The sequence below is a fragment of the Perognathus longimembris genome, chromosome 2, assembly GCF_023159225.1.
Source record: "Perognathus longimembris pacificus isolate PPM17 chromosome 2, ASM2315922v1, whole genome shotgun sequence".
NCBI lineage: Eukaryota > Metazoa > Chordata > Mammalia > Rodentia > Heteromyidae > Perognathus > Perognathus longimembris.
In genome coordinates, this window is record NC_063162.1 from 44430858 (window position 1) to 44452598 (window position 21741).

General features: G+C 42.7%; 1 protein-coding gene across 1 annotated transcript; it reads left to right on the forward strand.

Moving 5' to 3' along the window:
• Positions 1-477: 477 nt before the first annotated feature.
• Positions 478-11767, forward strand: Srgn (serglycin). Its single transcript, XM_048335624.1, has 3 exons — positions 478-633; positions 8765-8912; positions 11481-11767. Exons 1-3 carry the CDS (start codon positions 558-560, stop codon positions 11737-11739), a joined length of 483 nt encoding a protein of 160 aa, XP_048191581.1. The 5' UTR covers positions 478-557; the 3' UTR covers positions 11740-11767.
• Positions 11768-21741: the final 9974 nt, after the last annotated feature.

The window sequence follows — 21741 nt, forward strand, 5'->3', positions numbered from 1 at the left end:
ATGTAAACATTGACTTCAAGGAGAAAAATACTACCATGTGAAATCAGACAGGTTCTTCTGCTAAAGGACAACTCAGTATGGAAGTTTCCTGTTTTGAGCTTGGCTCAGGGAATCCTGGTACTCAGTGATGAGAAAGAAAATTTGAGAACATTTTGTGTTGAAGGTGTGTGCTTATGAAGGGAGCCCATTACTTATCAGTAAAGCAGGCCTCTTGGCCCTGTTTAGATTGCTACCTGAAGAAAGGAAACACCGAAGTGAGCGGAATGCTGAGTCTACTGTTTTGATAAGAGGAAAAAGAAAATAAACAGACAACCTTGAAGAAGCAAGGCCTGGGGAGAGTCCAGTGCAGTTTCATAATGGCTATGAATAGTCATTTTTGCTGTTTTCCTTTTCTTTCTTGCTGGGTGTTGATGTGGATCTCTTTCTATTTGTTCAGGAAATTGTGACGTGTGTTCTGGGCAGGGTTTGAGGTTTTGGAGTCTTGTCTAAAAGGGACAGAAAGCACCCTGCTGTATTTCTTCATCGTGGGGCTGGTGTGCTGCTTTGAGCTGCTCAGGATGCACAAGATTCTCAAGTGCAGTAGGCTTGTCCTGGCTCTCCTGCTCACCCTTACTCTGGAATCTTCGGTTCAAGGTAAGACCTGGGAATCTTGTTCCCCTGTAATCTTCTTTGAAATTCCCACAGACTATGCAAATATCTGTGTCCACTTGAAGGTACCACATGATTATTATTGTGGGAGCAGAGGAAAAGAATTTAATGTGACTGAATCCTATAGTTGGAGTTCAGCTGAGTTTAGTACCAAGAAAAATTAAACTCTGAGGCAAGTGCGGCTTTGTAAGTTTCACAATGATCAAAACATAGTTTATTTTGTGGGTGAAGAATGGGAGGATTCTCAACTTAAAGAGCTCAGGAAAGGCAGAAGGAAAATGATCCATGTGTCTGATGGAGATAGCATTGTGGATTATTCTGGAATATCTACCTTCCTTAGCAAGTCTCCCTCAACCCCACATTTGACTTATTAGGATTTTTTTTTTTTTTTTTTTTTGCCAGTCCTGGGGCTTGGACTCAGGGCCTGAGCACTGTCCCTGGCTTCTTTTTGCTCAAGGCTAGCACTCTGCCACTTGAGCCACAGCGCCACTTCTGGCCATTTTCTGTATATGTGGTGCTGGGGAATCGAACCCAGGGCCTCATGTATATGAGGCAGGCACTCTTGCCACTAGGCCATATCCCCAGCCCCCTTATTAGGATTTTAGCTCTGGGAGATGCTGATTTTTTTTTTTTTTGCCAGTAATGGGGCTTGAACTCAGGGCCTGAGCACTGTCCCTGGCCTCTTTTTGCTCAAGGCTAGCACTCTGCCACTTGAGCCACAGCGCCACCTCTGGCTTTTTCTATATATGTGGTACTGAGGAATCGAACCCAGGGCTTCATGTATACGAGACAAGCACTTTTACCACTAGGCCATATTCCCAGCCCCGATGCTGATTGTTTTTAACTTGAGAAAATTGCCTGCATTCCCCCTCTGCTGCCCCCCCCTTTAGTTTAGTTCTTACTGAAATTTTGGTTCTGTTCAAACATAGATAACACAAACCTCATATTAAGGAAAAAGCCAAAAGAATGTTAATATTTGAGCTGTCATTCTGAGGACATCACATTTGGAAATAACTTCTTATGTTTCTTTATCATTTAGGGCTGTTTAGTCAGACTGACAGAGCTTAAAAGCCTTTAATGGTCAAGAAAATGGAAATGATCAATTTCTAAGAAAAGTATAATTTCTTTTCCTGTAGTAATAAGGGAACTGTGTCTAATTAAGGCAGAAAGAAGGTCTGGTCTGATAACTATACAGCAAGAATATATGGTAGAAAAACACCAAGTTCCCCCCTCCCTCAAATGGTAAAGGAAATGTTGAGTCACAGTGTCACACATGTCCTGGATTTGTTTCTTCAAAGTGACTTCTAACTGTCTTCATCTTCTTGCTTCCGGTGGCACTGAAATCTTCCAGATGATCTCATAGAAATCTCTTACATCTTGGAAAATTATTTTTAAAAAATCACTTTCTTCTAGGGATGCAAACATTGGAGGAGAAAAAAACAAACAAATAACATTGCTGAAATGTGTCCATTCATCTGTTTGTTTTTAATAGTATTAAACATAAATAACACACTTTTATTTGGGCTTTTATTAGGGCAATCTTCTGTGGGATGTAATGATTCCCTAATGACCACGCATTCGGGCAAGGTTGAGGCAGGGAAGCCCCTCTGCCCCTCTGTGGCACTGTGTGAGTGACCGGTTTCATGCTGGTCCGACACTCCCAGAACTATGCATGTCTTAGTAGCTCAAAAATTCCCTAGGACAGTCCCATTCTGCAATGACTATTGCAACAGGTCAAACTAGAATAAGAGAACTAGAACTGAGAACAAAAATCTTTCCTTTTATATGTATTCGTTAGAAAGAAATGACAGAGCAAGAAGCCTGATGAAGGTGTACAAAATACTAGTGTTTATGTCATCCTCTGATGGATTTCAGTTCCTCGTTGGAAAAAAGAAACCACAAAAGAGACAATGAAAGAACTAGAAAAGGAGCGTGTTTCTAAGGGCTCTGGGCACTGGGCTCATAAGGCTAGTGCTCATATCTGAGCTTGAGGGGAACTAGAACCCTGGCCCAATGTTAATGACCACAGACAGGCTGCTACATTGAGCTATGACACTGTTTCATCATTCCTCTCTGGGACGCCAGATGTGATTCAAGAAAATTTCCCCTTTATCTTAAAAAAATTGTTTAAGAGAAATTGTTTTCTTATCTCACTGGTTTGGCTGATCAAACGAACTGGGTTTTTAGCTTGCTTTTCCTCGGCATGAATATGCTCAGTCCATCTTAGGTTACTATGTTAGTTTACTTGGACTGACTTCACCAAGTGCCACAGTCTGGGTAACTTACACAAGCGTATTTCCTCATAGTTCTGGAGTCTAGCATCTAAGATCAAGGTGTTGGTAAATCTGTTTTCATTCTGAATCCTTTCTCCTTAGCTTATAGATGCCACTTTCTCCTTTTATTTTATTTTATTTTTTTGAGGAGGGGACTTTGAGACAGAGTTTTGATTATGTAGCCCAGGAAGGTCTACAACTCAAGATCCTGCTTCTTGGCTGCCCAAGTGCTGAGATTATAGGTGTGTACTGTCACACCCTGCCTAATATCCTTGTCTTGTAAAGATCAGATTAGAGGCTACCCTAATGGCCTCATCTTAATTAACTACATCTACCATGACCCTGTTTACAAATAATGTCACATTAGAAGAAATTGTAGGTTAGGGCTCCAATGTGTGAATCTTACAAGGGACATAATTCCACTTATAGCATACTTAAAAAAATGCAATCCAACTTAGACATGATGTTGAACTGTATCTACTAAGTACAAAGGAGTGAGAATTTGGCAACAAATGGTAGATGATGAAGTGCACAGATGGCAGCAGATCTAGTTCAGGTGAGGTCCGGGGAATTGTGGACGAAGCCTGTGAGCCCTACACCATAGTGCCTCTCATTTTCAAAGATGCCCCTAAAGAGAGGAAGTGTAGCCAAGGGGCCAGGGCTAGCCTGAGTACTTGCCAGTCTCCTAGATCTCAGTGGATGTGGTTGCTACTGCATGAGTGGCTGTTTGTCCAGCGATTTCACATCCATTCTCTGTCCATGACCATCCTGTTCTCTGTGAGGAGGAAACAGCATCAATGGATAGAAGGGAAAACAAAAACAAAAACAAAAAACCCCAACTCTGTCCTCTCATTTGAGCTTGCAAACAACCGTGATTTTTTGTGTGAGGCTCATGACAGAACTAGTCACTGGATTTCAAGGTTAGAATTGGTTTCCTACTCCAACCCTAGACATTTTCCTTATTTAAAACAAAATCCTTGCTGTTGACTTTTGCTGTTTATTACTGAGTTGAGGGAGAAATTGAAAGTAAACCTGGAGCTTTATATAGCTTCTCAAACCATGCAAAAGGAGGGGAACTTATCTCTCTGTGGAAATGACAGGCCAGTAGGAAGCAACTCCAGTTTAGATAACCACAGATGCTTAAAGACTACGTGTGTGTTTGTGTGTGTGTGTGTGTGTGTGTGTGTGTGTGTGTGTGCCAGTAATAGGGCTTGAACTCAAGGCTTGAGTGTTGTCCCTGAGATTTTTTGCTCAAGGCTGGCACTCTACCATAGCTCCATTTCTAGCTGGAGATTAAAGTCTTGCAAACTTTCCTGCCCAGGCAGGTTTTGAACCATTATCCTCAGATCTCTGACTAATGAGTAACTGGGATTACAGGCATGAGCCACCGGTGCCTGGCCACAGAATTTTAATATACTGAGTTAAATAGATAAGTGTTACCTGTTTCTTTTTACTTTGTGAAATATTGCTTCTAAAACATTTCAAGCTCCCTGTGAAGTTAGCGACATTTCTGTAGGACTGCGCTGATTGGGCTAGAGCTCAGAGGCGTGAAGACATCGCCCTCTGCTGGGCAAGATGCTCATTATCCCACCTACAAGAGGCTCCTAAGCAGTAACTGGATGCCAGACTAACGTGGCATGAAGGAAAGAATCAGAAAAGAAAAAGAGATGTATTAAATACATGGCATATGAAAAGGCTTCCTTTCCTTCCTTCCTTCCTTCCTTCCTTCCTTCCTTCCTTCCTTCCTTCCTCCCTCCCTCCCTCCCTCACTCCCTTCCTCCTTCCTTTCTTTCTTTTGCCAATCCTGGGGCTTGAACTCAGGGCCTGAGCACTGCCCCTGACTTCCTTTTGCTAAAGGCTAGCACTCTACCACTTGAGCCACAGTGCCCCTTCTGGCTTTTTCTATAGATGTGGTACTGAGGAATCGAACCCAGGGCTTCATGTATGCAAGGCAAACACTCTACCACTAGGCCATATTCCCAGCCCCAAGGCTTTCTTTTTGTTTGTTACGTTTATCTATTTTAACAAGAACTTTGCTTTAGAATTATTCACATTTGACATGTGATCAATTGAGAATAAGACTCTAAGCAGTAGATGAATATTTAAATTCCAGTCTTCCTATAAGCTTGCCTACTCTCAGAGCACATCACGACCATCCTCCTGATCTTTCTCAACAGAAAACCTAGCTTTTAGGGGGTCCTTTGGGGGTAAGAGCCTCATGGACTTTCACGTCTCGGCTGGCTTCAAGCCTCAAACTTCAAATCTCAGCCTCCTGAATAACTAGGATTACAGGTATTATTAGCCACTGGACCCTGGCATACTATGGTCTTTTCCTTCTCCTGTGGCTTGAACTCGGGGCCTTGGTGCTCTCCCTGAACTTCTTTTCGTGCAAGGCTACCACTCTACCACTTGAGTCACAGTGCCACTTCCAGCTCTTTCTGTTTATGTGGTATGGAGAAATTGAACTCAGGGCTTTGTGCATGCTAAGCCACATTCCCAGCCCTACTTTGGTCTTTTCAATATTTATATTTTAGAGGACTGTTGTTTATTATAGTAGTTGTTTTAAAATCGAGAAAAAAACACCAAAGATTCTATAACCATTGTCATCTGTGTATATGTTCTTCCGTTTCCCCCCAATATATGTTTATATTGCTGAATAAAGCATGTGCTTAGGTAGGGAAGAGGTGAGCCATTTGAAGGATGGTGCAATATTTCTCACCAGCAGGTCTCTGCCCTTGCTACACTGAGTCACTTAGAATGTACTTCATGAAATAGTAAAGTGTCAGCAATGTAACTGCAGAATTTGCAAACCGCAAGATTTGGAAACTTTTTAGTAAAAATTCCAAAGAAACAGGAAGAGAATCCAACCCCTCTACCCCTCTATAAGTAGTGTAGCCTTTTTCTTTTTTTTTTTTGGCCAGTCCTGGGGCTTGGACTCAGGGCCTGAGCACTGTCCCTGGCTTCTTTTTGCTCAAGGCTAGCACTCTGCCACTTGAGCCACAGCGCCACTTCTGGCCATTTTCTGTATATGTGGTGCTGGGGAATCGAACCCAGGGCCTCATGTATATGAGGCAGGCACTCTTGCCACTAGGCCATATCCCCAGCCCCCAGTGTAGCCTTTTTCTTGTAAAATCTGAATACAGAGAAAATAAGCTTTGATCTACTTTTAACTCTGTGTGTGTGTGTGTGTGTGTGTGTGTGTGTGTGTGTGTGTGTGTGTGTGTGTGTGTTATCTGCATCTATGTGCTGGCACTAGGGCTTGAACTCAGGGCTTCATGTCCCCTAGCTTCACTAAAAGCTGTCCCTCTACTAGTTGAGCCACAGCTCCACTTCTGGCTTTTTTGATGGTTAACTGGATTATAAGAGTCTCATAGATTTTCTTGCCTTGGCTGGCTTTATTTATTTATTTTTGTTTTCTTTTCAAATTTTTTATTATCAAACTGGTGTACAGAGAGGTTACAGTTTCATACGTTAGGCATTGGATACATTTCTTGTACTGTTTGTTACCTCATCCCTCATTCCCCCTCTCTCCTCCCCCTTTCCCTTTCCCTTTCCCCCCCTGAGGTGTTCAGTTCACTTACACCAAACAGTTTTGGAAGTATTGCTTTTGTAGTTGTCTTTTTTTACCCTGTGTCTCTCGATTTTGGTATTCCCTTTCAATTTCCTAGTTCTAATACCAGTATAGACGGTTTCCAATATACTCAGATAAGATTACAGAGATAGTGTAGATACAATCACAGGAAGGTGATACAAGAACATCATCAATAGTAGAAGCTACAGATACACATGGGACGTTGAAAGTAGTTACAACTGTGATATAACAATCATTTCCATAACCATGGAGTTCATTTCACTTAGCATCATCTTATGTGATCATAAGGGTATAGCTATTGGGCTCTTGTGAGCCTCTGCTGTGACTTGCCTAAACCTGTGCTAATTATTCCCAGTAAAGGAGACCATAGAGTCCATGTTTCTTTGGGTCTGGCTCACTTCACTTAGTATAATTTTTTCCAAGTCCTTCCATTTCCTTACAAATGGGGCAATGTCATTCTTTCTGATAGAGGCATAATCCATTGTGTATATGTACCACATTTTCCTGATCCATTCGTCTACTGAGGGGCATCTGGGTTGGTTCCAGATTCTAGCTATGACAAATTGTGCTGCGATGAACATTGTTGTGCTGGTGGCTTTACTCTGATTTTGTTTGTGGTTTTTTGGATAGATACCCAAAAGCGGGTTGCTGGGTCATAGGGGAGTTCTATATTTAGCCTTCTGAGGAATCTCCATACTGCTTGCCAGAGTGGCTGAACCAGTTTACATTCCCACCAACAATGAAGAAGGGTTCCCTTTTGGCCACATCCCCTCCAACAATTGTTATTGTTAATTTTCTTGATATATGACATTCTTACTGGGGTGAGATGGAATCTCAATGTTGTTTTGATTTGCATTTCTTTTATGGCCAGTGATGTAGAGCACTTTTTCATAAGTCTCTTGGCCATTCTCATTTCCTCATCAGAGAAGTCTCTTTGTAAGTCTTTAGCCCACTTGATGAGGGGGCTATTGGTTCTTTGCGGTTTTGTTTTGGAGGAAGGTAATTTTTTTAGTTCTGCATATATTTTAGATATGAGGCCTTTGTCCGTTGAATGCTTGGCTGGCTTTAAACTGTGATCCTCAGATCTCAGCCCCGTGAATAGCTAGGAATACAGGCATGAGCCACTACTGCCTGGTTACTTAATAACTCTTAATACTATGTTAGTCCTAAGACCCAGGCTCTGTAATTAATGCCTTGGGTGCTCCCATGTATCCAGCTTTCCTGAACTGGAATTTGATTCATTTCTATGAATAGAGACAACTGGAATCCTGACTTCTGTATAAAGTTTTCTTTGTGCAAACTGAAAATAATAATACAGAAATAATAATAGTTCATGGTGTAATGGTACACTCCTGTAATTTTAGTACTCAGTAAACTGAGGTAGGAGGGTTGTAGGTTCTAGGCCAGCCTGGGCTAATAGCGTGACCCTATCTCCAAACACAAATCAAAGCAACAGTTGTTATTATTATCAAGTGTGTAATATATGTCTAATGGTAAGATCTTTGGGGTGAGAGTAGCCCTGGAGTTTGAACTCAGGATCTTATACCTGCTAGGCAAACTCTTGAGCCATGGCCTTGGTCCATTTTGCCCAAGATGAAATGGACCTCAACCCTCCTTAGCTGGGATTACAGGAGCATTTCACTGTACCCAGCTTTTTTTCTTCCCAAAGTTCCAGAGCTTGAACTTGGGGCCTCACTCCCTCAATCAGCTTATTTGCTCATAGCTGATGTTCTACCACTTGAGCCACACCTCCAGACCAGCATTTTTCTGGTTAGTTGGAGAAGAAGTCTCACAGACGTTTTTGCCTAGGTTTGCTTTGAATTGCAATCCTCTAGATATCAGCCTCCTAAGTAGCTGAAAATTATAGGCATGAGCCACTGAACCTGGCTAAGTTCTTTATATGTATTTTCTTATTTGTGTGTGTGTGTGTGTGTGTGTGTGTGTGTGTGTGTGTGTGTGTGTTTTCAGGTAGGTCTAAGTTTTGAGTCTCCATAGTAACATGGATTTCATTCCATATGGCGGACTCCAAAGCTTATTCCAGTCTTTAACTTTCCACCACTTAATAGGAATGTTGTGATCACAACATTTTATACAAAAGTATAGTACACAGTGGGTGCCACTGTGATGTTAAAGCTGGCTGCACTTTACCTTCTGCCAAGGATAGAAAGCATGTAATTAAAACTTCCTAGGGCCTTAGCGATTAGAAGCTGTAGAAGAGATCCTCACTGCCCCTGTGGCTCCTTGTTTGCAGGGTATCCTACTCGGAGGGCCAGGTACCAGTGGGTACGCTGCAGTCCGGACAGCAATTCTGCCAACTGCATTGATGAAAAGGGCCCAGTGTTTGATTTGCTGCCTGATGAAACTAACAGGATCCTTCCAGCAAGGCCTGACTCTGACTCGTAAGTAGACTTTTCTGTGACTTTGCTACGGCTGTAATAAAACAACCTCTGTTAAAATCTTGGTGTGCAGGCAGTGTCAAGAATATTTTTCTGAGGCTGGGGATATAGCCTAGTGGCAAGAGTGCCTGCCTCGGATACACGAGGCCCTAGGTTCGATTCCCCAGCACCACATATACAGAAAACGGCCAGAAGTGGCGCTGTGGCTCAAGTGGCGGAGTGCTAGCCTTGAGCGGGAAGGAGCCAGGGACAGTGCTCAGGCCCGGAGTCCAAGGCCCAGGACTGGCCAAAAAAAAAAAAAAAAAAAAGAATATTTTTCTGGGCTGGGAATACGGCCTAGTGGCAAAGTGCTTGCCTCGTATACATGAAGCCCTGGGTTTGATTCCTCAGCACCACTTATATAGAAAAAAGCCAGAAGTGGAGCTGTGGCTCAAGAGGTAGAGTGCTAGCCTTGAGTAAAAAGAAGCCAGGGACAGTGCTCAGGCCGAGTCCACACCCCAGGACTGGCGACAAAAACAAAGCAAAACAAAAAGAGTATTTTTCCTTGAAGCTGTCACTTTGGCAGTTGGGCTTTTGTTGCACAACACATGACAAAACTGTACCATATATGTATATGTGCAATGAGATGTGCAAATATACTGATTCATCTATGTTTTTGTCACTTTTTCGTGGGTGGCAGAAACAAGCATTCAATACTCTTCTCCAACACGTAATAAAAATAACTGAAGATTGTTTTATTCATTCAGCATACTGCATGCCAAGATCCAAGAGGATTTGACCAATTGAATGAAATGAAATGTGGTATATCAATAGAATGGAACACTATTTGGCTATCTAACTGTATTTTTTTCTTTTCTTTTTTGGTACTGGGGATCGAACCAAGGATGTTGCACTTGCTAGGCAAGTGCTTTGCCACTGAGCTACATCCCAGCCCCTATTTGGCTATTTAAAAAAGAATGTATTACAGCTGGGTGTGGCTGCTTCTCCTCTCAACACTCAGGAGGCTAGGGAAGGAGGATCTTACATTGGTGGTTAACGTGGGCTACATGGTAGGACCCTGTCTCAACAACAAAACAAAAGAAATAGAAGTACTGATACGTAGGTGAACCTTGAAAACATTAAGCAAAGTGGAAGAAACTAATATTCTATGATACCATTGATATGAATTGTCCAGAATATGCAACACCTAGAAGCAGAGGCTGGGGCTAGAGAGTGACAGTTTGATTTAGCTATAGTTTTCTGTGGAAGGAAGGGGTGATTAAAAAAAAAATCCTGGGGGCTGGGGATATAGCCTAGTGGCAAGAGTGCCTACCTCGGATACACGAGGCCCTAGGCTCGATTCCCCAGCACCACATATACGGAAAACGGCCAGATGCGGCGCTGTGGCTCAAGTGGCGGAGTGCTAGCCTTGAGCGGGAAGAAGCCAGGGACGGTGCTCAGGCCCTGAGTCCAAGGCCCAGGACTGGCCAAAAATAAAATAAAATAAAATAAAAATAAATCCTGGGCTGGGGATATGGCCTAGTGGCAAGAGTGCCTGCCTCATATACATGAGGCCCTGGGTTCGATTCCCCAGCACCACATATACAGAAAATGGCCAGAAGTGGCGCTGTGGCTCAAGTGGCAGAGTGCTAGCCTTGAGCAAAAAGAAGCCAGGGACAGTGCTCAGGCCCTGAGTCCAAGCCCCAGGACTGGCCAAAAAAAAAAAAAAAAAAAAAAAAAATCCTTTAGAATTAGATAGTGGAGAGTAAAAAGAGGAATTAGGAAAAGGAAGACTTAATGGTCATAACACAAACCAAACACAAACACAAATCAAATAAAGACTGCTTAAAACTTGTGAAACAGACCCTATAGGGATTCATAGGTAATAAACTTGAATTCTAGTAGAACCCTTCATCTTGATGACAATCAAAGTTAAATAGTATGTAGCAAAAATGAAATACATTTAAAAGTTTTCCTGTAAAGCTGGGTGCTGGTGACTCCTGCCTGTAATCATAGCTACTCAGCAGGGGAGATCTGAGGATTATGGTTTGAAGCCAGCCCTGGCACTAAAGTCCATGAGACTTTTATCTGTAATTAACTACTAAAAGCTGTTGAGCTGTGGTTCAAGTGGTAAAGCTCTACTTTGAGCAAAAAAGCTCAGGGACAGTGTCCAGGCCCTGAGTTCAAGACCAGAATGGGGGTATGCATGTACACATACACACATACAAAATGTTAAATAATTCAGAAGCTTTAAACTCTCTCAATTTGTCATTAAATGGCCTTGTTAAAAATATAATTCTAGGCTGGGAATATGGCCTAGTGGCAAGAGTGCTTGCCTCCTACACATGAGGCTCTTGGTTCGATTCCTTAGCACCACATTTATGGAAAACGGCCAGAAGGGGCGCAGTGGCTCAGGTGGCAGAGTGCTAGCCTTGAGCTGGAAGAAGCCAGGGATGGTGCTCAGGCCCTGAGTTCAAGGCCCAGGACTGGCAAAAAAAAAAAAAATATATATATATATACATATGTATATATATATATATAATTCTAGTCTTTATGAATCAAACTTTACTGTAGTTTTTTTTCCTATTTCAGAATGACAAGAACCCAGAGATTGCATGACGTGTTTCCTCTTTCTGAAGACTATTCTGGATCAGGCTCTGGATCCGGTTCTGGATCTGGCTCTGGATCCGGCTCAGGATCAGGCTCTGGATCTGGATCCGGAAGTGGCTTCCCACCTAATGTGGAATGGGACTACCCGATCTTCGATGAAAATGATTTCAATTATAACTATAGGTCTCCCAAGGTATTCCTGGACTCCCGTCCTGACGGGTTCGATTATATGATTGAATAAAAGTGAGGGGTTCCCCACCTCAACACCAGGCAATGTATGCAGTATGCTTTGTGTACCATGATCAATGATTTGTCTTGAGGGGAAAAAAAAAGAGTTTTAAAGAATTTTTAAGGCTGCTCACTCCCGAGCTGAGTTAGCCCCAGCCAGTCATTTTGCTCAATAAACGAACTTGGTTTTAGACAAAAAGAAAAAGAAAAGACATTTTAAACCCTCTAAAAATGAACACTAAATTCTGTCACTTGTTTTTTCTTATTAATTCTTCAAGGATCATGCTTTAATGCTGTTATATTTTATGGTGCTCTGGAAAATACCTGTGGGTTTTTTTTTTTGTATCATATCGAACCAACATCATTATGAAATGAACTAGCATCTATAAAAATCACTTTTTCTGGGTGCCAGTGGCTCAGCCTGTAATCATATCTATTCAAGAGGCTGAAATCTGAGGATCATGGTGGAAAGCCAGCTTGGGCAGGAAAAGTCCATGAGACTCTTATCTAGTACTGGCACGCGTGTGTACACACACACACACACACACACACACACACACACATAATCACTTTAAAGAAAACAAATACAGAGGTTTTGAAAAAAACATTAACTTCAAAAGCAAGTGCTTATGTGATATTTCATAATAAAACGTTCAAGAACCTGAAAACAAAAAACCAAGTAAGTGGAAACATGGGGAGTTTCTAGCGGGGGTGGGGGTTTGACTGGATTTCCTGTGTGAAGGGCCTTACCATACCACTGCACGAGGTGTCACAGAGCTAGAGGACACTGGTTAACTGGGGGTGTGATTATTAAAATTAAAAACCAAAGACTCCAGTTAAAGCATAGCTGTGGTCTCATACCTAATACTGCTTTGCCTTTTTCTCTGAACATGTCTACTTTCCAGTGTTACTCTATAAAGTAGAAATATAGCAAAGGATTAAGCTGTCTGGGATGTCTTGTTCTAAGCTCAGGAAATAAGTGCTTTTTATCAGCTTTTTCTCTAGAAGATAGTCCTATAATCAAACATCTTTAGGTTTTAAATTCCTTTCCTCCTTCCCTCCTCCCTCCCTTCCTTCCTTTATTTTTCTTTCACTCTTTTCCTCCCTCCCTTCCCTTCCATCCTTTTTTCTCTCTTTCTCTCTCTTCTTTTGGCAGGAGAGAAGGGAGTTTTGAGATGGAGTCTCATTAGGTAGTCTAGGCTGGCTTTGAATTAATGATGCTCCTGCTTCAGTGTTCTGAGGGCTGGGATTACAGGTATGTGCCATCATGTCCAGCTTCAGTTTCTTGACCATAGTAATAAGAGCTATTACAATTAGGAAGACCAGCCAGAAGCAAGCTGTACTCTTCTCCACCTGCTTATAAATCATAAAGCAGTATTTTGTTTTAGGGGGGAATTTCTTTCTTGCCATACACAGGGAATAATCAATGTTCTCATTTAATAATTCATTCTTTCATTAAATGCCCCCAAGTAATTAAATAAAACATAAATAAATCCCACACTGATATTTGCTAAAGTTTTCTTTCTAGAGAATTTCACCTGTTAGGGGATATGCTGGGACCATTATTTACTATGAGGAACAGTGGAGTGAAGAGACCTTCAGAGTACACAGTCAGTTCTAATTTCATTGTTGTTGGGGATTATTATGGCCTTGGGAAGGCTGCCCTTCCGCCAGCTTTGGGACAATGGAAGTCCCTCCCACCTTCTGGCCTCCACCCATTGGGAGGGAACACGTGCGTGCCACCATGATGGGGTTGTCCCGCCCACAAAGGGAAGTTTCGTGATGTCACTTGATGAACGTGATCCCTAGCCTATGACTGGCCCTTTGGCCAGCCCCCTTCCTTTCCCGCCATTACTTCTATATAAGTGCCTTTCCATATTAAAGTCTTTGAGACGCTTCCCACCACCGCAGCGTGTCCCTGATGCCTTCCTTTTTGCCTCCGCCCTTGGTAACATGTGAGGGGACTGGGGGGAGGGGAGGCTTCAGCAACCTTTCCTCAACTTAGCGCTTGCCCATGTGAGCACGCCTTTGGCCTTCCGCTGGCGGAGGGCCAGGCCGAGTGCTCTTTCATAGAGTTTGTGGTTACCATTCTCCCTGTGGGGGGAGAAAGGGGTTGTCCAGACCCCAACACATTGTTATATTTATCAAGTGCCTACTAAGCACTACATATTTAAATGTACTCTTTCTAACATTCAAATCTCCTTGTGAAATTTTCAAGAAACTGTGTCTGTTCAGAAAAGTTCAGCACCTTGTTTAGGGTTCTATCTCTAGATTATACCACAAGGAATTCAACACCAAGTTTGTCAGACATCAAGACACCTGCCCTTCAATTCCTCAACACTACATCTTTCTGTCACTTTTATGGGAAAGTAGGTGATGATGAAGGCCACCCTAATAGCTCATTGAGTTTTCCATATATCAATGTGTGTGTGTGTGAGTGTGTGTGTGTGTGTGTGTGTGAGAGAGAGAGAGAGAAAGAGAGAGAGAAAGGGTTTTACCCAGAAAAGAAAGAAAGAGAATATTCAAGATGCTTTGGAGACAACCTTTATGTCTTTAAGGCAGTTCTAAGAAAAAAGGAATAGGAGAGAGAATCATCAATAATAGTAATAATGATCTTTTTTTTCTGAGCATCTTTTCCCAAAAGAAGCTAAGCTGACATTTTTCTATGGAGCTGACAGAAATGCTTAACTAAGTTCTTCTAAGGAGAGGGCACTCACTGAATCATTAAGCAGCCTCCCAGCACTTGAGGAGCATTTCACATTGGTATTGGGGTCACACTTCCTTCTAATCATGTGCTTCTTTGATGAACTCCTTGCTAGCACCTCGTGATGCTTCATGTCATCATGTCATATACTTGTTTGCCTTAACAGTAATATTAAAAATAGCGCAAGCTTGCCAAGTCTCTCAAATGGCCTCTGAACATTAGAATGCTCATTCTTTAAGGAGGAGGCTCATTTCTACATGTATCTTAGGGGGGAATATTAGAGCTTATTAATTTCTTCAAAAACCTAAAGAACTAGCTGGGTGACTATATCTCACACCCATAATCTTAGTTACTCAGAAGGCTAAGATCTAGAAGATCACAGTTCAAAGCCACCCCTGGTAGAAAAGTCCATGAGTATCTGTCTCCAATTAACCAGACAAAACTGGACTGGAAATGTGACTCAAATAGTCATGTACCAGCTATGAACAAAAAAACTGAAAGAGAGCATAGGGCCCTGAGATCAAGCCCCAGCCAGTACTGGCACAGAAATAATAACAACAAAAACTGAAGAATACATGAATACCAGTCTCTAGTGTGTTTCTATTTAAGCTGGACCTTGAAAAAAAAATCAGATGATCATAATGAATTATCACAAGTTTGGTCATACAGTAGCTCTACTAAATAGGCTGTGCTATCTAGCTGTCATACTTCATTAGTGCAGTATTACTCACCTTCAGGTACATGGTCACCATTCACTAACCTGACAAATAGTTTTTTCTTTTTCAATATTTATCTTCAAGTAGTTGTATAAGGGGAATGCAATTTAGTATGTGTACAGCGCATCTGTCATCTAAAAGTTATGTTACTTTCTCTGCTATAATAGTTACAGGAGCTGAGTGGGTCTCATGATGGTAATACACACTGGGCATAAAAACTCACTAAGGCCAGGCTTCAGTGGTTCATGCCTATAATCCTCGCTCCTCAGAAGGCTGGGATCTGAGGATTGCAGTTCAAAGCCAGCTTTGGCAGGAAAATCTATGAGACTTTCATCTCCAATAAACTACTAAAAAACCAGAAATGGTGCTGTGGCTCAACATGGCACAAAAAAGCACAAAAGCACAGGTACAGAGCCCCAAGTCCTGAATTCAAAGCCTAAGGATTGGTTTAAAAAACAAAAAAACAAAAAACAAGAAACAAGGAACAAGGGGGCTGGGGATATAGCCTAGCGGCAAGAGTGCCTGCCTCGGATACACGAGGCCCTAGGTTCGATTCCCCAGCACCACATATACAGAAAACGGCCAGAAGCGGCGCTGTGGCTCAAGTGGCAGAGTGCTAGCCTTGAGCGGGAAGAAGCCAGGGACAGTGCTCAGGCCCTGAGTCCAAGGCCCAGGACTGGCAAAAAAAAAAAAAAAAAACTTCACTAAGGGGCTGGGAATGTGGCTTAGTGGTAGAGTGGTTGCCTAGCATGCACAAAGCCCTGGGTTCAATTCCTCAGCACCACATAACAGAAAAAGCTGGAAGTGGCACTGTGGCTCAAGAGGTAGAGTGCTAGCCTTGAGCAAAAAGAAGCCAGGGACAGTGCTCAGACCCTGAGTTCAAGCCCCAGGACTGGCTAACAACAACAAACTTTCACTAAGTTCCTGTTAAATAACAACAGAGTAGGAAGATCAAGGCATATTTTAACAACCATCACTAAGAGCAAAATGTTATAAAGATGATTCCTGCATGTTGGGTCTATGAGACAATAGATGTGTTGCTTTGATTTCTCAAAAGTACTAGGTTTTGGGCTGGGAATATGGCCTAGTGGCATGAGGCTCTCCGTTGGATTTCCCAGCACCACATATATGGAAAACGGTCAGAAGGGGCGCTGTGGCTCAGGTGGCAGAGTGCTAGCCTTGAGCGGGAAGAAGCCAGGGACAGTGCTCAGGCCCTGAGTCCAAGGCCCAGGACTGGCCAAAAAAAAAAAAAAAAAGTACTAGGTTTTATCCACTTCAAGGAGAGATAGGAAGAGCAGATTGATGATATATAAAAAAGGTCTACAATGTGACACAAGGAAAGGCAGAATGTTCTGGTTTTTTTTTTTTGTTGTTGTTCTTGTGATCTACATTCCAAAAAGATTGGTTTTGGCCCTTGGTGTTGGTGGAAGGCTGAGGGGCTGTGCCTGGATGGCCTGCTGCTGGCAGGGTCCAGAGGCAGCACAGGGCATTACTTGATGAGAGACAAAGGCTGTAAGTCCATCAAATGCTCTATCTCTGATAGAGTTTACACTTTAGAGTTGCAAATCCTGGCTGAAACATCAGTTTCACTCTGTATTGGGAGCATAAGTTCAGCTTTTCTCAGGAACACAGCACAGCAGAATGAATTGTGTGGACTCTGGAGCCACATGATCTAGGTTCAAAGCTCTGTCACTTACTCACTAGGTAGTCTTGGCTGAGTTACTTAATCTCTTGGCCCTTACATCCTCTTTGGTTTATTTATTTATTTATTTTTATTTATTTATTTATTTATTTATTTATTTATTTATTTATTTATTTATTTATTTATTGCCAGTCCTGGCGCTTGAACTCAGGGCCTAAGCACTGTCCCTGGCTTTCTTTTTGCTCAAGGCTAGCACTCTGCCACTTGAACCACAGCGCCACTTCTGGCCATTTTCTATATATGTGGTGCTGGGGAATCACCGAGAGCCTCATGTATAGGAGGCAAGCACTCTTGCCACTAGGCCATATTCCCAGCCCCTCCTCTTTGGTTGGTTTATTTATTTATTGTTTTAGATAAAGTTTCACAATGTAGTGCAGGTTGACCTCCAATTTTTCTTTCTCATCTCCCCAGTGTGAGCTTAGAGGTATGTGCCTCTATGCCTGGTCTGTGTCTTCCTCTTTAAAATGAGAATAAGCTGGCCACTGGTAGCTCACACCTGTAATCCTAGCTACTTAGGAGGTTGAGATATGAGGACTGCAGTTCAAAGCCAACCTCAGACTCTTATCTCCAATTAATCATGGAAAAAGCTGGAAGTGGTGCTGTGGCTCAAGTGATAGAATGATAGCCTTGTGCAAAAGAACTCAAGGAGTTCAAGCCCCAGGACCGGCGGGGAAGGGGGGGAGGGGGAATAATACTAATACCTACCTTATAGGTTTGTTGAGACAAATAACTAAATGAAGGTACACAAAGTGCTGGGAACAATGCCATTGAGGGAATGGTCAATAAATGGGTTATTTTCATTATCTGTACTGTAATTAGCAGGTTTTGCCTTTAGGGTTGTAAACATTGGATGCAGCACACATAGATGATATGGCTAGTTCCCTATTTGGCACTAGTGATCCCCAAACCATTATAATAATCAGGAGAACGTGTGTTGTAGCTACTTCATAGGATTATTTCTGAGATTGCACCTATGTTCAGGTGTTTGGGATGCAGAGAGAGCCTTTGTCCTTGAACTTGGAGCCAAGTGGGGATGGAATACTAGTGTATGCAGTATGTCAGTCTTGCTAGGCACAAAAGAAGGCAGACAAGCAAATGTCAGCAAGCATGTAGGAAACTGACACATAGCCTGTGTGTGTTCTTTCTAATGCTCGTTCTTTTACCTTTGGGTTCTACCTATTATTAATCAGCACCAATTCTAAGGCTTCTTTGGAGGGTGAGGGATTGGGATCTTCTAGTTTGTACTTTTGAGTGACTCTCATTCATAGCCACTTTCCTTGTCTCTTATTCTCCGATGAGCAAAAGTCTCCTTAGGACCAAACCATTAGGAATTAACATTTCCAACAACTCCTAAGATAGTGGAGGCAACAGAGAGGCTGTGCTTTGTTGTTCTAATCCATAATGATTATAAGGGAAGTTGCTAAGTCAGCTAAGGGGAGGGTGATCCATCACTCAGAAGTTCCGGGTCTCTGTTCTCTCAGCATGTTCACAGTTTCAGTATTTGAGTCACTGTTTAAAATATTCATATGATTGATCCTTTAGAACTCTATTTAGGCATTCAGGCAGCAAAAGCTTCTCAGCCTCATCATCATTATAGATCTCTTAAACATTTTTTCTTTGTCATGGGGGGCTGTTCTATTTATTGAGATGTTTAGTTTCTGATTTTATACGTATGAGTTTTCCACCATCTACCCTCCCCTAACAACCAGGAGGTCTCCAGGCACCTCTAAGTAGCCCCTTCCCCCAACTCCCAGAGCTACTGCACCAAATGGTTATTTCTGGATTCAGTTATACTCCTATCTTGGCTGAATATGATGTAGCATCTGAGTAGGAAATATATTCTTAAAACCATTCAGATACTTTGTCATGGAAGAAATTGCTGCAGTGAGGTATGCTCAAATGGATACTTTTCAATGTCTGATGTTGGTTAATAGTGTTTTGTATGTCTTCAACAAAAACAACATATTAATTAAACAGGACTACCAGCACACAAGATGGCGCACTCACGTAGCTGGCTCAAAGTCTATGCAGACCAAGAGGCCAGCTGACTTCTCCAGGACTGAGGGATCCAAGGGGAAGCAAGTCAGCAGCAGTTTCAGAAGTCATACATTGCCACTTCTGTTGGTCACACAAACCCAACTTGACAGAATTTGAGAAGTGATTTTACAAGGCACAAATACTGGAAGGCAAGGATCATTTGAGGGCCATAATAGATACTGGCTACATAATAAGGTGATTTTAAAAAATCGCTACTAGTGTTGCATCAGGAGATGGAGAAAGCATGTGGAAGGGAGAACAAAAAGGTTGGATAGCACACACCTGCAATATCAGCACTTAGAAGGCTTTAGCAGGAGGATAACAAATTTGAGGCCAGCCTGGGCTAATAGCAAGGTCCTGTATCAAAACCAAAACAAGAAAACAGGTAGATGAGAAATAGGAGAGAAAAATAAGAAAAGAAAATCAACTCAGGAAGTTCAACAGATGACTAACAGAAGACCAAGGAGGAGTGCTGGGGACTTAACTCAGTTGAAGCATGCTTAACTAACATGTATGAGGCTCTCAGTTCAATTCCCAGCAGTATGAAAATGATGCAGTAAGAGAGAGGAAAAAGATGGGGGGAAATCATCAGGGAAATTTAGAAAGGCTTCAAGATACAAAGTCAATAAAGAAAAGTCACATATAGGGCCTGGCACAGTAGTATACACTTGGAATCCCAACGACTTAAGAAAGACGAGGTAGAGGATAGAAGTGTGAGGCCAGTATGGGCAAAAGCATGAGGCCCTATCTGACAAACTAAAAACCAAAAGGATTGAGGTATGCCTCAAGTGGTAGAACACCTGCCTAGCAAGCAGAAGGCTCTAAGTTATGACCCCAGTACTGACAAACCCCCAAACCAAGACCAACATACAGTGTGTGTGTGTGTGTGTGTGTGTGTGTGTGTGTGTGTGTTGACATGGAGCTTGAACTCAGGGTCTCATACTCTCACTTGACTTTCTTGCTCATAGCTGCCATACTACCACTTAAACCATCCTTCCAATCTGGCATTTTGATGGCTAATTGGAGATAGATTCTCCTGGACTTTTTTTTTTTTTTTGGCCAGTCCTGGGGCTTGGACTCAGGGCCTGAGCACTGTCCCTGGCTTCTTTTTGCTCAAGGCTAGCACTCTGCCACTTGAGCCACAGCGCCACTTCTGGCTGTTTTTCTGTATATGTGGTGCTGGGGAATCGAACCCAGGGCCTCATGTATACGAGGCAAGCACTCTTGCCACTAGGCCATATCCCCAGCCCTCTCCTGGACTTTTCTGCTTTAGCTGGCTTTGAACCATGACCTTCAGGTCTCTCCCTCCTAAATAGCTGGATTATAGGTGTGAGCTACTGACACCAATCTATTTTTTGAGGAGACTGTCCTTTTGTTATTGAGTGGTCAAAGTTACTTGATAAAAAAGCTTTCAAAAAGCAGGCTGTTGGGCTGGGGATATAGCCTAGTGGCAAGAGTGCCTGCCTCGGATACACGAGGCCCTAGGTTCGATTCCCCAGCACCACATATACAGAAAAACGGCCAGAAGGGGCGCTGTGGCTCAAGTGGCAGAGTGCTAGCCTTGAGCAAGAAGAAGCCAGGGACAGTGCTCAGGCCCTGAGTCCAAGCCCCAGGACTGGCCAAAAAAAAAAAAAAAAAAAAAAAAAAAAAAAAAAAAAGCAGGCTGTTTTTTTGTTTGCTTGCCAGTCCTGGGGCTTGAACTCAGGGCCTGCGCACTGTCCCTGGCTTCTTTTTGCCCAAGGCTAGCACTCTACCACTTGAGCCACAGTGCCACTTCTAGCTTTTTCTCTCTCTATATGGTACTGAGGACTCGAACCCAGGGCTTCATGTATGTGAGGCAAGCCACTAGGCCATATTCCAGGACCACAAAGCAGGCTGTTTTTAAAGCACAGCTTTAATTTCACAGCAAAATTGAGTTATATGATCTCCTCTATTCACATGTTAATTTCCTTTAAAAAAGTTTCCTTAGCCAGGTGCTGGTGGCTCACACTTGTGATCCTACTCAGGAGGTTGAGATCTGAGGAAGGTGATTCAAAACCAGCTGGGGCAGAAAAGGCCCAGAAACTCTTACCTCCAATTAACAATAACAACAAAAAAGCCTGAAGGAGTGCTGGGAATATGGCCTAGTGGTAAAGTACTCACCTTGTATACATGAAGCCCTTGGTTTGATTCCTCAGTACAACATATATAGAAAAAGCTGGAAGTGGTGCTGTGGCTCAAGTGGTAGAGTGCTAGCCTTGAGCAAAAAGAAGCCAGGGACAGTGCACAGGCCCTGAGTTCAAGCCCCAGGACTGGCCAAAACAAAACAAACAAAAAAGCCTGAAGGTGTGATTCAAGTGACAGAGTACCAGCCTTGAAAATCACTAAAATCCCAGTGACAGTGCCCAGGTTCTGAGTATAAGCCCTGGAACTGATGCTCTCCACTTTATACCTCTCCTCCCCCCATCCCCCTAAAAAAGAAGAAAAAATTTACTTGTGGGCCAAGCATGTAACTCAGTGAGAGCACTTGCCTAGCATGCCCAAGGCCCTGGCTTCAGTCTGCAGCACCACAAAACGAAACAATAATAAAATAAACTAGAGGCTAGCCAATTTTTTCTAAGTCTCCTAGGGCTGGGAATATGGCCTAGTGGTAAAGTCCTCACCTCATATACATGAAGCCCTGGGTTCGATTCCTCAGCACCACATATATAGGAAAAGCTGGAAGTGGCACATGGCTTAATGATAGAGTGCTAGCCTTGAGCAAAAAGAAGCCAGGGACAGTGCTCAGGCCCTGAGTTCAAGCCCTAGGACTGGCAAGAAACAAAATAAAAGTCTCCTAGTGAGGTGGGACTTACCCATAATTCCCATACTTGGGAG

Excerpts from the sequence above, each read along its gene's own strand:
- Srgn (XM_048335624.1), top strand. The coding sequence starts at position 558 with ATGCACAAGATTCTCAAGTGCAGTAGGCTTGTCCTGGCTCTCCTGCTC. Across the intron at positions 634-8,764 it reads TCTGGAATCTTCGGTTCAAG|GGTATCCTACTCGGAGGGCC; the intron begins GTAAGACCTGGG and ends CCTTGTTTGCAG. Across the intron at positions 8,913-11,480 it reads GCAAGGCCTGACTCTGACTC|AATGACAAGAACCCAGAGAT; the intron begins GTAAGTAGACTT and ends TTCCTATTTCAG.